A 17,502-nucleotide genomic window follows, 5' to 3' on the forward strand; every position below is an offset into this window, starting at 1 on the left:
ATCTTGAAGGTGGCAGTTTTATGAATAACCTTCTCGAAGACCACAACTTGCTAGATAGTCAGCAGCGTGAGATACAGCCTGCATAAGAGGATTACATATACACTAGCGCCACGTAGTGAGTCAGTTCTGCGCTTTTTTCCATGCCATCTTGAAGGTGGCAGTCATTTGAGCAACCTTCCCGAAGGCCGCAACTTTCTAGATAGCCTACAGCGCGAGATACAGCCTATACAAAAATATCACATATACGCTAGCGCCACGTTGTGAGACAATTCCGCAATACTATAATCCAATGAAAACCCGTTGATGTACTGAACAACTTTGTCGAAGACACCAACCGTCTATTAGGTCAGGATCACGAGTTATTCCATGTTGGAACCAATTAGGTCAATTCCCATATGCTACGTAGACTCCAATAAGGACGTTCGACCGCGTTAATGGAATCACTCGAGACCGTCCTTAATGGAAACGTCCTTATTCGAAACCGCGTTATTCGGGGGACTGCTGTAATACTTACTGCTGAGTATATAACAGCAAACGGCAAAATGACCATACCTGGCAATGTTTAAACAGAACCGATAAAGGCCGTAGAACGATAAAATCATTCAAGTGACCCAAGCCAGAGCAATGGTTCGGAGTTAAAGTTGTAATCAAAGCGACAACAGCTTTAGATCAAAACTTCTGCGCATCGGTTACCTGTTCTTTTAACTGCTATGTTGTTCAATTGAATAGAATGCCTTAAAAAGTATTTCGAATATTGTTTTCTAGTACAAAACCATCTGAAAGGGCAATTTCAACTGCAGTCCTTGCACGATTTTTAATCGCAGCAAGAAGTGTCATTTTCAAACTTTCAAAACTAATGGTTATTCAGAAATAATCAATGATGTGTCAAAGCTCAATACTCCAAAAGCTATCAAATCAGAAGTTTATGGCGGTTATTTTAATGAATGTTGGTGTATGTTTTATGGCGCGTGTTGCTAAGCTGGACCCTATCACCCCTATAATGACCGATGTGTGCGCTTCGAGTGGCTTTTAAGAGGTCGCAAGCGTTGATTGCCTTACTGTCAGCGAACAACACTACGGTATGAGGCTACATGAAGGGGACTCATCATCAAATTCTGTCCAATAACAAGAACGCTCAGTGCTGCTGCTAATTGATTGACTGACCGTTTGGTTTTGGTTATTTTTATCTCGTTGTGCACACTTTTGATTGCTAACCTACTAGTGTTTATCCACGAGCCGGGCAGCTTCTTTACTATGCACAACTTGAAATCTATCCAATTATTAATTTCCTCTGCAGGTAGGTATACTCAAGTGGCCGAATAACATCACTAGCAGCAAACAAATGACAGAACGAAAAAAAAATCAACCACTCTTCCGACCAGCAACGCAATGGCATTCGGTGCAGCGGAAGCCCATGCATGGGTCTCAAGCTGAGAGGGGAGCAACGATTGGCCCTGATAACAATGTAGCGCACTTGTCCCGTCGCTCGTGCCCACGACGAATCGATTGGTTTGTTTGTTCACGCATTTATGGAATTCGATCTTTGGTACCTAGGTACCGGTGCTTGGTATGAAGTTGATGGTGATGGGCAGATAACAAAAAAAACACAATCAATTTGGTGTGTGCTATTTTTTGAACCATCGAATCCAGCGTTTTGGCAACGATGACCAGTGGATTTTTTGTTTCGATGGTTGCCTTGCTGGTTTGGTGCTTTATTGATCCATATTATGTGGTTAAATATGTGTTTTTTTATAAACTTGAGCGTAATTCTTCTAACTAGTAAGCACTCACTTAAGATTAAGACGATACAATGTTTTTTTTTGCTCACAAAGTGAGCCATTTTCGATGATTAGCTCTCATCGAAGAACATCGTGAAACGATTATATATAATAACAAATAAACAACACTAATTTGTACTACACGTGGATTAAATAAATGCCATTGTGAATCTTGAGCCGTTTTCATTGAGCGTGGGTCGTTCGTATGTCGAGTTCCGTTCCATTCCGTTGATTCAAGTTCTAATGATAGCCATTATGACGGTGTCCGGTTCCACCGTGATGACCACCGTTCCCGTTTCCGTTTCCATTTCCATTGCCATTTCCACCGTGATGATGATGATGTCCATGATTGTGTCCATTTCCCCCGCCATGCTCATGCCCGTGGTGCCCGTGGCCACCATCGTTGGAATGTCGTCGATGATGATGACCGTTCCCGTTCGAGTAGCCATTGCCATGATGGCCATGATGCTCGTGACCACCGCCATCATGACCATGATGATGATGACCATCATCGTGAATGCCATGATCTGCCCGACTGTGCCCATTTTCGTGATTGATTTCCTCATCCCCGTGGTGGTGGTGGCCGCTTTCCGGGTATCCCAACGGATTGTGCGGAGCTTCATGCGGGTACCCCTGGTGATGTTTGTGCAGATGTGGATGGTCGTGGTGGTGCGGGTGCTCATCGCCCCCTTCGTAGATAACTTTTGGCCGATACCCTCGGTGGTCGGCTTCGTACTCCACGATCTAGGGTTCAAAATAGACGAAAATATTTACTCAAACAGTTTGCACATTACTTTGGTTGTTACTCAAATGCAGAATAAATAATTAGGTCCATTTACCTGTCGCCTACCATCCGGCAGCAAGACATTGTACTTCCCAGTAGTGTAGTCTCCATCTCTCATTTCCTCGTGACCGAAAGAAAGGTCCGCGTCCTCATCATCAACCTCATAAGTAAACTCATATTTAGCTGGTTCCTGGAAAAACAATCATTAGGTCAAACTTTTAACAACACCAATCAATCAATCTCACTCACATCCTCGTACGAATCGGTGTGCTCTTCATGGTGCTCGTGGTGTTCGTGATGATCCGGATGGAAACCGGACTGATGATGCGGAGGGCCGTAGCTGCTGTCCGGTGTACCGTAGCTAGACGACGGTGGCACTAGATCGTGATCCCCGTGGTCTCCACCACCGTGATGGTGTTCATCACCGTGGTCGTGATATCCGTTGCCATTGCTGTGACCATGCGACGGCGGTAGATAGGAGTTAAGTGGAGCCTCCGGTTTGGCGTTTGCCACTAAAATAGCAGCTAGCAGGAATAGGCAGCAGTAGAGCTGGAAGTGGGATCGAGTGGTGAGTATGAAAATATGGCTGGTGAAGGGAAGCGATTGGCGGAGATTGCGCCTTTCAGTATGCTATTATGGTTGATGGTTGGTATAAGTCTGTGCCTATGTCAATATTCGATTTTGTTGATATGCGTTTCAACATGAGTCTACCTCCTAGAATGCAAATTTTAAAATTTCTTGTAGGTACTGAATTTATTTTGAAAAAGATCAGAATTGATGTTTTCATGCAGTTGTAATTGCTTACTATATAAAGATCAATGATGTTTATACTCTCTGAAGTAATGTAAGGCAAATAGATATCATATTCGCCATTATTAGTAAACTGTGGTCATCTTGTCGTTAAATTAATTATTGAAAATTTTGAGAGAATTTTAAGAAGAAACTTTTTCGATTGTTTCAAAAACATCGGATAAGAAATAATCCGTCGATATTCCACTCAAAGTAAGCGAAATAGACGTCCCGAATTTTGCGGGACAGTTCCGGATTTGGATGACTTGTCCCGGAAAGTGCCTCGCATTGATTAAATTTTTTATCGTTTCTGTTGAATAATGTTGATCTAAGAATCAAGCTGAACTGTCCAAATACTAAGTTACAGTGGCACCCAATTGTTCAAGGTGATCAACCGGAGTGCCACAAACGTAAAACTTGTCTTCAAAAATATGTTTAGGGATTTCATGGTCGCGTCATTATTATATTTGCATTTGGAATAGGGAAACCAACGAAGGTTGTATTGCGCGTACAACGCACGATCATGTGTACTTAAATGTAATCCAACGGAATTGGCGTTTTTGGAATATCCTAATTGGATGACTCTTTCGTCCAATTTTTGCGTGGAACGTGCATGTCACTCGGATAGCAAATCCGAGTCTTTCTGGCTGGCTAATATATCATCTACCTCATTTCTTTGTACAATATTTCTGAATCGCCTCATTCATACGATCAAGTCGACCGTCCTGCAGCTTGCGTTCATCATATCGTCCCGGTTCTGCGGTTGGAATTCGAGAAAAGGCAAGTGTTCATCGTCTGTAGATATTTTACTCTGTCAAATCGGCACCAACTTTTCAAAAGGGCCAATCTGCAAAATGTAAACAAACCGAGTGCGGGTTGCTTTCCCTATGCTAGTCCAGCAGAAAATAACCCTCACTCGGTTTGTTTACATTTTGCAGATTGACCCTTTTGAAAAGTTGGTGCCGAAATGCTTTCATCTTCCAGCATGGTTGTTTCCTTCTGTCGACCTGAACCGCCCAACTTCACTCACTTAAAGCTGGTTGAAAGAGCATGCACTGGTTTGTTACCAAAACATGCGTGGATCGTGCAACAAAATTGACGACTTTTGTTTAGAGGTCTATTCACGGTATTCCGTTTTTATCGGAATTCACTTAATACCAATAAATCATGAGGTGGCGGTGAACTTATACTAAATATGACTAAATATGTTCTACCGATGTGTCTATTTATTCAGACCGCAGCCTTCCACGATAAGTATTACTATTCAACGTTTGCAAGCTGTCGACTTTTTGAGATCAAAAATTTTTTTCGTTGCTCTTTTGGACGGATTTGTCCTGCAAGGCAACAATGATTAGGGTAATTTAACTCAAAAATGAGCATTAAGTGGGCAGCGTGCATGACCGATACGCACGCCAATAAGAGACAGTAGGAACTGTCACAAAAGAGAAGGAAGAAAGAAGATAAACGTCAGAAAATTGCATTCAGTCGATTTATTAGTTCTCTTTTGTGCGAATCACGCCGTGAGGCCTCAGTGCCTCAATGCGTGAGAAAAAATATGAAAAAAGAGAACAAATTGCGGTCAGTCGCATTTCTCGTGAATCGTGAATAATAGTGTAACAAGTTCGGTCCGGTTAATCCCTAAAGCAAGTGTTCTATTTGCCTGTTGACGGCCTTAAAACGGGGAAAAAACAACCATCCTGATGTGCTCCAAAAGCTTATCTTCATGTTTCGGGCGACCACGTGGGAAATTCTCCGCAATTGTCGCTAATCCGTTGGTTGCGGACTGAGAAGTGATTCAGGTGAAGAACGGACTTAGCATGGTTTGCCGTCTTAACCCAAGTTGAACAAGGTTTCTCGAATTAGCTCGGTTGTGCGCTGTCGCATTATAATTCTTTGGACACCGTGTACTCTCTGCCAGATCTCGCTCCATCTAGTCTAACCATCTTGCTCGCTGCTCCCCTGGTCGTCTTGTTCCTACCAGATTTAAGGCAAACATCATCTTAGCAAGGTAGTTGTCCGGCATAATTGCAACATGCCTATCGTACCCGTCCAGCTTTATTCACCTTTTGGATACTCGGTTTGCCATAGAGCTGTGCGAATTCATGGTTCATCTTCCACTTCCATACTCCGTTATTCTGTGCGCCGCCGAAGATCGTTCTTAGCACTCGTGTTTCGAAAACTCCAAGCACTCGCAGATCCTCCTCGAGCATTGTCCATGTTTCATGCCCGTGGAGAACAACCGATCTTATGAGCATCTTGTACAGGGCACAAAGGGGCCTAATCTGCTCGACCGCAATTGCTTGTGAAGCCCATAGTAAGCACGACTTCCGCTGATAATGCGCTTCCAAATCTCACGGCTGGTGTCGTTGTCCGCCGTTACCAATGAACCAAGATAAATTCGTCAACTGCCTCAAAATCATCGCCGTCGATTATTATATTGCTGCACAAGCGGTGTCGGTCGGTCTCGGTTCCGCTGGCAAGTATGTACTGTGTTTTAGACGGCATTGAGAACGGTTATCGCTTGATAGTTCTCACAGTCCAATTTGTCGATCTTTTTGTAGATCGGGCAAATAACCTCTACTCCTCCGGTAGCTATTCCATATCCCAAATACTAACAATTAGCCGGTGCATACAGACGGCCAGCAGGTCTCATTTTAATTTTAAGTTCCGCTTCAGTGCCATTTTTCCCAGCCGATTTACTGTTCTTTAGCTATATGATGGCCTCCCTAGATTCGCCTATCGTTGGGGCTGGCACCTCTTCCTTGTTTGTTGAACCATCGAAATCGTCTTCCCCGCCGCCATGGTTCTCCGCCTGGGCACCATTCAGGTGTTCATCGAAGTACTGTTTCCGCCGCTCGGTCGACTCACGACCGTCCGTCAAAATACTGCCATTCTCATCCCGACACATTTAGGTTCGGTTGTTCACAACGGAGAGTTTTAGGCGCACCTTGATCCTCACTAGGTAGTGGTCCGAGTCAACGTTAACGCTTCGATAGGATCTGACGTCGATAATGTCTGAGAAGTGCCGACAGTCGATCAAAACGTGGTCGAGCTGTGATTCTGTTTGATTTGGTGAGCTCCTAGGGATTAACTTCAGGTGTACTTGTGAGGAGTCCCTGATTAAATCCCTGATGATGATTTGATGTCATGTTTTGGGCAGCGGTCGTATTCACTTTGCAACTGCGTGTAGAATTCATCCTTGTCGTCATTGGTATTTCTGGGATACTTCTGTTCACGTTGATGATGCTTATGTTGAAGAACCGGTCCTTGATTCTCAATATACACAATCGAAGATTGATTGGCAACACATTGTGTGTGTTGCCACAGCTCTGTTATATGATATGTTCACTTCTGAACATGTGTACCATTGAGTTCTTCCAGCACACGTCCTGCAGCGCTACGACGTCGAAGTTGCAACTCTTCAATACGTCGGAGAAGACCCGCGTGCTCCTTTGGAATTTGAGAGATCGGCGCTTCCACGTCCCAAGTTTCCAATCCATAGTCCTTTTATGTCCCATGGGTCTATTCTGATTGTTCCAGTTGATGTTCGTTCATTGCTTGCAAGGCCTGCGGCACGCTCGGTTTCGCAGAAGGATCAACGAAGCTCGAAAGAGGCCTCCTTCCCTGTCAGCATACCGGTATTGGTTACCCGATCTGTATCAAGGTTACTCGTGTCCCGGCTGATACCATGAGTTGGTATCGTCTACTGCTGTAGGTCCAGATGGCATTCCGTCTCTGTTCCTAATAAAATGTGCTGAATCACTGAGTGTGCCACTCACCGTTATCTGCAATCGTTTTATAGAAGAGTCTATATTCCCAACACAGTGGAAAGAATCGTTCATGTTCCCTGTCCATAAAAAAGGAGACAAACGTAACGTGGCCAACTATCGCGGGATCACATCACACGCTTTGTGCAGGTTCCAAACTACTCGAAATTGTCGTTGGAGATGTCCTGTTTTGTGCTTCCAAATCATAAATATCCACGGATTAACATGGATTCCTTCCTGGGCGATCTATTGATACTAATCTTGTTCAATTTACGTCGCATTGCTTGACAAATATTGAAAACTGTATCCAAATAGACACAGTATACACTGATTTAAAGGCAGCTTTCTACCGTGTAGACCATCGAATACTGATTGCGAAAATGGACCGACTATGAAAAATATCGGTGTCCTCTTGGAAGATTCTGAGGGGCATGTCAACAGCCAACGATTATCGTTTGATTTTCTTTGGTGTTGATTGTGCCTCTTTGAATCTTCTGAGAATGCACAATTTTCGCTTGAACTATAGTTTTCCTAGGTTAAATGTACACCCCCTAGGGGGTGTACTGCTGACTTTTTCGTTTTACCTTGGGTTTACAATACCCCCTAGGGGGTAAAGTAAATCCCTTGGTAATTCTTGTGTTTTGTCTAAACATCCCCAACTTCCTTTCCTTCCTGTTCCTTCTGTTTCCTCCCCTCCTTAATCAGGTAGATGATGTGAAGGGCTGGAAGGTGAGGCACAAAGCTCCCTTTCAATGAGGAGAACGTGCCGCTCAAGTCACAAGTACTGATACTGATAGAAGCTGCAGCGAACTCAAGGCAACTTTTAAGTTCGGTTAACGGGACACTGGCAGTCGTTAACTTTTCGTCGGAAAGCCCAATTTCAGAAGCAGTTTTTGGGCTCAAAAGCGGGATTCTATTTATAAAAATGGAAATACTGCACTCTATTTGTCAATCTGAACACAGCGAATATAATTTCATGAACAGAATTTTTGTTTCAAACAAAAAAACTGCTTTTGAAATTGGCAGAATCGATGACGACTAATTTCACCTTAATTACAGGCAAAGTTGCTTAGCAAGCTATTGATCCATCAACAAAAGGTTGTTAACCTTCCTTAGACACCATTATCCCAACTTTTAGTTACTTTCAAGTTGCACGTTGAACTTTCAAGCTGCATTTTGAACTTTCAGGTTGATAACGGTATTAACGGTATTCTATTGAGAAGGAAGTTCGGTTTACTAATGTAGTGTATGGTTGTTCAGCAAGAAAGTTCTGCGGAACTAAATTTGAACCAAATATGAACTTCCAAGTTTGTTCCTTAAGTGAAATTCGAACTTTTGGTTGCTTGGGCACTCCATCCATATAACTGGTCAACTCGATGCTGGATGCGACGAATTTCTTCGAATGTCCCACAGCTGCTGTTCGTAAACTTCTCGAGGGGTTATTCTCGATTGTGCGCCAAACTTTGGCTTGCTTTTTAAAGAGACTATCCCGAGAGCTAAGCGAGTTGGAATTATTTCTAAAATTGCTTAGTGGCTCTACTCCGGCATTGTTTGCTTTGCTGGACTTTAGGACGCTTACTGTTGAAGTTTGGTGTCCACTTCAAGGTACCTGGATTGCAAGGATCGAAACTTTGCAGAAAAAGTTTATATGGTATGTTCTCAACATGCAACCTTGGAGCAACCCATTGGACATATATCTATTTCATGCAGGGTGCCAACTGTCGAAAGGGTCAAAAAAAGTGGACAATCTCTGGAAGACAACACGGCTTACTTTAACGCCGCTTTATATGATGGATACGTACCATGCAAAGAATCTATATAATATCTCGTTTTGCTCCGAAGATGGAAAAACATACCTTCGAAACGTCGACTGTAAACGACAAATAAAATATTTCGTAAGCAATCTGTAACCAAAAGTCACAACGTATAATTCACAAAAGGAAGGCATCCTGAGTACCAACACTGCTTGTATCACACAATGACATTTTAATTCCTGACCAACTTTCTCTCAAAATTAGGGTTAAATATTGGTAAGCGAGCACTTTGTATGAAGAAAAACATCAAAATAAACAGAAACAACAATGCAGAGATCATAGATTTAATCTCTAAGGGCCTGCTTAATAGAGTTTTCAATACCTAATCCTAAGAACAGCAACCAATAGCTACCTTCAGTACTTTTATTCGCTTCGACGGGCACTGCATCGCTTCTCGCTCGTCGTCGAACTGACGTGCAGTTCTCAAGAATTCCCTTTTGGCACGGAACACTCTGCTAGTAGTAAGCGTTCATTCAGAACTTTTTGACAGTCCAGCTTATGCAGAAACACTTCACCAGCACTACACCCATGTAGCAGATGTAACACTTCGGAACGAGCACCACCACCTGAACGCTGTTATCACTTTGCACTGGCGTGCTAAGAATAATCACGACTACCACTGGCAGGATGGAAGAACAGTCCAGTTTGCTCTTCCTGCTCCGATCGAGATCCGAGAACTGATATCTTGATTCTACGGAACCACCATTTTTATACCAAAAAAGCCCAACGAAATGTTCTTACCAATCACAGTTTGTGACGACAGGTGACGACAGTGCCGTTGGTCGATGGATCCCACCCGTGACAAGATAGTTGTTACGAAAAACTTAAACCTAAACGAGATCCAAGTACCTAGTATCTCACTGGTGACAGTCATATCGACATCCTCTTTCCAGCGCATTGTCGGATGACGAAAATCCGGCCAACAAATGCGGCACTAAAAGTGATAAAACAATATCGAAACAAATCAATGTGAAGCCAAATGCAACCAACCGTCTGCCACCCAGCCAGAGCATAATGCGCCATTCATGGATCGTTACTATGCTTATTCCCTTCAGTTTTGGGCTAATTTGCTTGCCTCACCACTTTTCCGACTTCGGTAACTGCCTACACAGTTCGAGTAAATCGAGCCCCCAGCGAGCTCGAGATGTCGTCGCGATTAGCGTCGTCATCTAGTTACTTAGATGTTCGGCCGTGGTGGGTGCATTTATTTTCCTGTTTTCTAACCGCTGCGCTGCATTGTCTCGTTTGTTTTTCGCGGACTCGGGAACAGCCTCCAGCACCGTTGCGACAGTGACTCTGAAACTCGCGGCTTCAAGATCAATGAAGTCGACTATGTATGGGATGTGTTCAACCTGCTATGTATTGAAGATAATTGACCTACCGAGTGACTTCCGTACTTCCCAACTCTAACAATATTGTTTGTATCAATAATTTATGTTGTTATTCTTAATACTTTATTATCTAAGCGAGCGAGTAAATAACGAGGATTTTTAGTCGCATTCTTTCGTCACCAAATCAGCTGTGACGGTTTCCGTTCTAATGCTTCGAAGTTTCATCGAAGTTTAGTTACAAAATGGCTCTAATCCTCTCACTTCCCATTAAAGTGTCACATCAAGTTAGCGATTGCTAGATTGACAACTAAGCCGTAGATGTTTAGCCGATGAATTTTGAAACCGATCGGTTCTCCTGCCACCATCCGGTAAGTAATCGGAAGATTACTTAGCAGTTTCAGATGGCCACAAAAAATCAAACTAATATTTTGGAAGTAAAGTTACCAATAAATATTCTCGTATTATAACCAAATTTAAGACAGACAATTTGGAATTCTGTTTAAAAAATCAGAGGGGTTGTGTACAAGACACGACCGCATATATAGGTGACGCAGGACTACGTAAGTCTCCTTGTAGTGATAGTACCATGTATTTATGCTTGTAATCATTCGATTCTTCATGTATACATGCTATATGCAACATATATACATGCTACATGCGTTGTATGTAACATTTATCAAAGTAGTAACATTGCATACGTTCAAGTCGCATTCAATACGCATTTGAAAACAATCAACAACAAAACTAACAAAATTTAACAAAATCAAGAACACAAACTATTACTTTCCTGCTACCTTACTGAAATTAAAGATTGTTTTCATTATCCATGGTTTCCCACGTTGAAAGGATTTTAGTAATTCAATCCTATTTTATCAACAGCACATCTTTTCACTGCACTTCTAATGAAACGGCAAGCATGCGTATTCATACAAAGCCGTATTCGCTATGTAAGCACAAATCGATCTCTTGTACTCTCATGGAACTGCCATATGGAAAGTTTGTGAAGATTTGGTGCAAAGTTTTGTCTATTCTTTTCACTCTTTAACAAACCTGTGCACAGACTTCACAAATAGAACAAACTTGGGAAGGTGGCAGCACCGTTTCGCGCACATAGCGAATTATAACCGAACACTACAGCTGTAGCACATTTTTCCAACACAGATATCAAATTCGCCGAGGTTTAATCGTCATGCAGTAAAGAATTTGCGATCTATTGGGACAACGTACTTGTGTCATTTTTTCTGGCACACTTCCCTAACACAGACATCAGATTGGACTAGGTTTAATCGCGTTCGTAAAAAATCTGCTGGCACGAGGGAGCTTTGTCACTCTCTCTGGCGTACTTCCCAAGCAAGGACGTCAAAATGGTCTAGGTTTAACCGCGGTGTTAAGAAATCTTGTTGAAATGAGGAAACATTGTCACTTATTTTGGCTTAGGGGAAGACGGGGTAAGACGGCCCCACTAAGCGAATAAATTGCTAGCATAAAATGTGTACGAAAGTTCACATTTTCTTGTTCCACACATGGAAAAGCATTAATTTATCTACCATTAAAAATTATATAAAGAATTAATTAGTTTAGTTTTCCGTGATTTTTCATCAACCTTCAAAACGTCTAAAAATTACACGTTCACAACCAGGCGGGGTAAGAAGGACCACCAAAGGGGTAAGACGGACCATGGCGGAGTAAGGCGGATTGTGGCAGATTTGAAGGTTTCTTTGAGTTGTAAACACAATTTCAATATTATTAACTAAGTAAGGACAAGTTCTTAAGGGGTTTTTAGGTACATGCTAAAAGAAGGTATAGTTTAATTTAGACACCTGCTAAAAGAAGGAACTTTACTACTAGTTCAATTTTGAAAATAAGAGTTGACGTTATTTTACTCCACTGGTTTTTACTTACTCTTTTCTTGGCGTTATTTTTTGTTGATTTGTCAGCAGGACGTTTACTCTTCGAATATCATTAACTTTAGGTGAAGGTAAAGAAGGCAACGTTAAGTGAATTGGATTCATCGAATTTTGATTCCGTTAGATCCAAATTTACATTGATTATGTTATTCGAATGGCACTTGTTGGCTTCTTTTGACGTGGGAGGCTCTGTGTGAGACAGGATGATCTCAGATTCAGGGATAATTTTTATTACAGGTGTACTCTATTTCGAAAAAGACACTGATGAAGCCTGCAAGTCGTAAACGAAATGCGTATCTGCAGAATAATAAAATAGTTAGTCAAATTAAACAGGAAAAAGGTTGGTTTTTTCATTCAATATTTCTAAAATCTATTAAGACACTAAACAGAAGAACTCTAGGCAATTATGAGCACTATGACGTATGGCCCTTTTACCCCGTGAAAAATGGCCCGTCTTACCCCTAGCTAACAATTTACATTATTTTGCTTTTATCTCTCAATCCGTACTATTTTATATACATTTTCCGCCACACACAGAACAAGAATTGCCCAATTAAAGTCAGTGGTAAGAGAAACGTCAAAATACTTAGCTTTTTTTTGCTGAAAAACCTTAAATTTGTTGCTGCTGAAATTATATCGCATGAAGACACTGCGAAAGAAAAGTTTGTTTTGATTCTAGTTTTGATGTTGGATACGGCCGAGTGCCACAGGTTGTCTCGAAAGTGTTTAGATAGGCTAATAAACAAAACATAGTGGGGCATTTGTAGAAAATTTAAGGATTTCTTGACGAAATCGATGTGGTCCCTCTTACCCCGCCGGGCCTTCTTACCCCTTGTTCCCCTACTTCCCAAGCACAGATATCAAATTGGTATAGGTTTAGATCATCGTAAAGAATCTTCTAACCAATCACGAAGCGAGAATTCTGGTAAAACATAGGTTCATTATTTTCAATTTTTCAATAGTTCAACATCAAGAATCCATACTTTTCTTCATTTGGGTCAATTCTTAGAAGATTTTCCGATCGATTGCTGTAAGAATATTGAAAATCGATAGGAAAACCGCTGAGCTATTAGCGCTCAAAACCTTTCAATTTTCGTGACGCTCGCATTTTTCGATTTTTTGGAATGACACCGACACCCTATCTCAAAACTTGCCGTAAGACGTAGTCCTACCTCAAAAGAATTAACTCACTGAAATTATTTCATTGGTGAATGAACAGTCAAGTCACCTGACCCAAGTGGTTTATGCACAGTGAGCGTCGAGTACCTCACGCTCGTCGCTTGCTTGGCGTTGAAGTCGCCAACGATTGGCGTCGCCCGATAAAATTTAGAAGCCATCTGGGGAGCAGCATAGAGATGCATAGAGATTGATGCAAATTGATTTTTCGTGATTTCGGTAAACTAATGTCCAAATACTGTCCGCAGTACTGCGAACTTTATCTATTTGTGAGTTCTATTATACTGCACAGTGGTCCAGAAACGAAACGATTTCTATTGAATTTTTGAAAACCTGCGTTGATTTAAGAATCGATCAAAATCTAAGCACGTTGTCATTGGAAAGGCTCAATTACGGCAAGTTAATTTTTATTTTTTTGTGTTTACATAAAAAATTTGCCTTTTTTTATGAAATTTTTATGAAAACGATTTTGTCAAAAACATAATTGAAATTGTTCATTTGTGTAAGCATTTGAATGACACACTAAACTTTTGCAGCATAGAGCTTACCCTTGCAGGCGTAGAAAAACATGAACAAAAAGTATGAACGAAATTAAAGACCGAACTACTCAGTAACTCTAGCTTTTAACCATTTAAAGAAGCTTGAGTTGAATGATGCGATACAAAACTCCTATTCCAGTTTTATAATCCCGATTAGAATTTCGGTGAAAATTTCGGTTTTGCAAATCGACGTTTACGGATTTTTACAAACGTTTGGCATCATAAAAAATTTTACTGAAAGCTCGGCTGTCCAAATCCCGGCAAAATTTAGCCGACTTCGGCACTTTTTTTTAAGTGTGTAGAACTTACACATTGACATGGTGCCTCACAAAATATAAATTAATTTTTTTTCATGGCTTTTTCGTGTCGTTTCCTTAATATTTATGTTTTAGGAAACATTAAACTTCACTGATGCTGCATATCTTCATTTAGTTACAGCTTATTGTGACTGTTTTAGCCATGTTAAAAGAATAATAATTGTGGACCACGTTTGCCATAATTTTATCCAACATAAAGCTATCAGCAAAACGTCAGCCTGTCAAGCGTTTAAAGATATCCATCTGACTAACTAAACAAGCTTAAATGAAATGTTGGAAGGTAGCAATAAATGTAGGCGTATTGCTGTGCATTTTTACGTGAATTAATGCGCTCTACACTTCAAGCAATAAGTGGCGAGCAACACACCTGTATATAGGCAATTCGTGTGCGTCGTCTTGCAACTTGGAGTGTAAGAATTTTTGGGAGCTCTAAAACAGCTTATTAGTTATGCTCAATATAAAAGATTTGTCACGAAAATTTGTGATTGTATCTGACAGACACGAAGAATGAACAATGTTACGAACATAACTATTATTTTGAGCATAAAAATAGCTTTTCAAATGCCAGAAATCAATTGCGTGTGATTGAACCTTAAGCACTTGTGTATCTAAAGTGGGTATATACAGTAGTGGGAATACTTATTATTGAAAAATTTTCATTCCTTTTATTTCATGAACGTACTTTTTGTTTGTTTCTAGCAGCATAGAGTCGGGGTGGCTGGTGGGGAATTAATAAGTGTTCGCCACTGTATTCGGTCCTAGGCTACTTGTCGCTAATTCGTTGACACATTTTGACACACACACACACACACACACACACACACACACACACACACACACACACACACACACACACACACACACACACACACACACACACACACACACACACACACACACACACACACACACACACACACACACACACACACACACACACACACACACACACACACACACACACACACACACACACACACACACACACACACACACACACACACACACACACACACACACACACACACACACACACACACACACACACACACACACACACACACACACACACACACACACACACACACACACACACACACACACACACACACACACACACACACACACACACACACACACACACACACACACACACACACACACACACACACACACACACACACACACACACACACACACACACACACACACACACACACACACACACACACACACACACACACACACACACACACACACACAAGTCGGTTTCAACCTGGTCGAGCCATCTAGCACGTTATGCCCCTCTGTTTCTGGTGCCAGTGGGATTGTTGAAGAGAACAGATTCCGATATCCTTGCGACGTGGCTTACCCACCGGTGGCAATCTCTCGACTTTCGCCAAGTGCACTACGGTCTACAGGAATCTTTTCAAGTCTGCAACTTGTGGTTCATACGCCTCTATCACTCCGCTTTCTGTTTGTCCTCCACCAAAAGCACTCCGCAACATCTTTCGTTCAAATACAAGTGCAAGTGCACGTATGTTTTTCGTAAGTCAAGTTACAGTCTCAAGTCCATAGACGACTAGGTAGCGGACACAAGTCCGTAGAGGAATACCCAACAAACACCGAAGCTGAATTAAAATGCTACTGATTTGGTTACAGCTGGTTAAACTCTGAATACAGGTGGTAGACGCTGAATAAATTTAAGCAAAGGCCTCCATATTCTATAAGTGTTTAAGCACGAATGCGCTGTAAATTAGCTGCTACACATAATAGTGTCACAAGCAGATTAGGCGCATATTCAACCTCTCCACATCCCGTCAATATTCTCAATAATTGTGCTGTACTAGCGATTTATCATCTTAATAAAAAAAGCTCTCCCAAGAAACATTTATGCGATGATTAAACATTTTAGCAGCCATTATTATTCAGCCATAGCTGAATATGTATCGAATAAAATTTATGTAAACAATTCTACAATACTTATTCAGCCGAAATTGGAAAACATGTACAACCTATTTCGTTTGAGGCAGAAAGAAAAACACTTGTTAAGCAATTATATCACCCTTCATATAACCTTTGTGCGCCTTGTTTCCAGCTTTGCGTAAATTGGTTATTTAAAAACGCACAAAGGTCACTCTGAGGCTCCATTGCAGCTTCGAAAGCAGCTATTAGCAAGCCCGAAGTTTGATAAAATCACCAGATTTAGATATTTAAGAGCTGAAAAAAGGTTCTGAGTTTTAATACTAAACGATAGTTCAGTCACAGGTTGAATAAATCCAGCTATAAAAACGTTTGATCAACCAGAAATTGTTTCTTGGGTAGCTGCTTTCGAAGCTGCAATGGAGCTTGGTAGAGGCTTTTGCGTGTTTTTAAATAACCAAGTTGCGCAATGTTGTCAATTCTATTTTTAATATAAGAAATAGTTTTGCAATGCTTTTTCAGTCGCTTAATCAACGTCTCATCAACCTTTATACAGCCAAAAAAAATCTATTTTTCATCAGAATATTCAAAGCAGCAATTTTATAGCACTGCAACTCTGATTTTTTTTGGCGGAGTACAAACGGAAAGCGGAGAATGGTGTGGGTGCATGAACCATAAACCTATAGAGATCTGCGTAATAGATCTGACGAAAACCGGGGCAATACAGTGGGGCGGTTACGTCGCGAGAATGCCGGATGATTGTGCAGTAAAATCTGTTCTCTTCAAGACCTCCATCGGCATTAGGAACAGAGGGACTCAACATGCTAGATGGCATGACCAGATTGAAGCCGATTTGCTTCTGTTGAGAGGCTCAACAAATTGGCGACAAGTGGCCCAGGACCAAATACAGTAAAAAGTAACTCTAAATTTATCTCCCGGCTCAATATTGCTATAGAAGAAGGAGGAAAGTTTTATATTAACCATCACTTATTTATTTAATACTCCAATTTTTTTAATGTAGCCGAAATGGCGCCCCCCTCAAAGTGGCGCTCCAAGCAGCTGCTTGTTTTGCGGGAAGCGCCGGCCCTGCTCAGGTTCGTGGTCAACTCTTTCCGTGTTCGAAGATACTTGACCAAATTATTCCTAGTGGCAATGCTCAGATAGTTTTTCTAAGATCTGTTTTTCCTCGTCATCGTTAGCTGGTCTTTCAACCAGTCATTTAGTGCACTCTTCCCTTAGCACTGCGGTTGCGGCCTCCAGAAGAGGCTGGACAGAGTAAAACTGATACTTTCGCGGCACGCTGGTCAGGAGCTCGTGTTTTCTGATGAGAAACTCTTCATCTTGCAACAGCCGCACAATGTCCAAAATGATTGGCTG

At 41.5% G+C, this 17,502-nt stretch overlaps 1 protein-coding gene across 1 annotated transcript; it reads right to left on the reverse strand.

The window, feature by feature from the left end:
- Positions 1–2,018: 2,018 nt before the first annotated feature.
- On the reverse strand, positions 2,019–9,320 carry LOC128738121 (histidine-rich glycoprotein-like). Its single transcript, XM_053832990.1, has 4 exons — positions 9,285–9,320; positions 2,812–3,111; positions 2,618–2,752; positions 2,019–2,522 (listed from the first exon to the last, which is right to left on the reverse strand). The coding sequence occupies exons 1-4, from the start codon at positions 9,318–9,320 to the stop codon at positions 2,019–2,021; spliced, it is 975 nt and encodes a 324-aa protein (XP_053688965.1).
- Positions 9,321–17,502: the final 8,182 nt, after the last annotated feature.

The sequence above is a fragment of the Sabethes cyaneus genome, chromosome 2, assembly GCF_943734655.1.
Source record: "Sabethes cyaneus chromosome 2, idSabCyanKW18_F2, whole genome shotgun sequence".
Lineage (NCBI taxonomy): Eukaryota > Metazoa > Arthropoda > Insecta > Diptera > Culicidae > Sabethes > Sabethes cyaneus.

Bases quoted from the DNA above. Each gene is read 5' to 3' on its own strand.
- LOC128738121 (XM_053832990.1), bottom strand. From the start codon at position 9,320: ATGCAGTGCCCGTCGAAGCGAATAAAAGTACTGAAG. The intron at 2,753-2,811 runs GTGAGTGAGATT...TTGTTTTTCCAG, and splicing joins ACACCGATTCGTACGAGGAT to GAACCAGCTAAATATGAGTT. The intron at 2,523-2,617 runs GTAAATGGACCT...TTTGAACCCTAG, and splicing joins TGCCGGATGGTAGGCGACAG to ATCGTGGAGTACGAAGCCGA.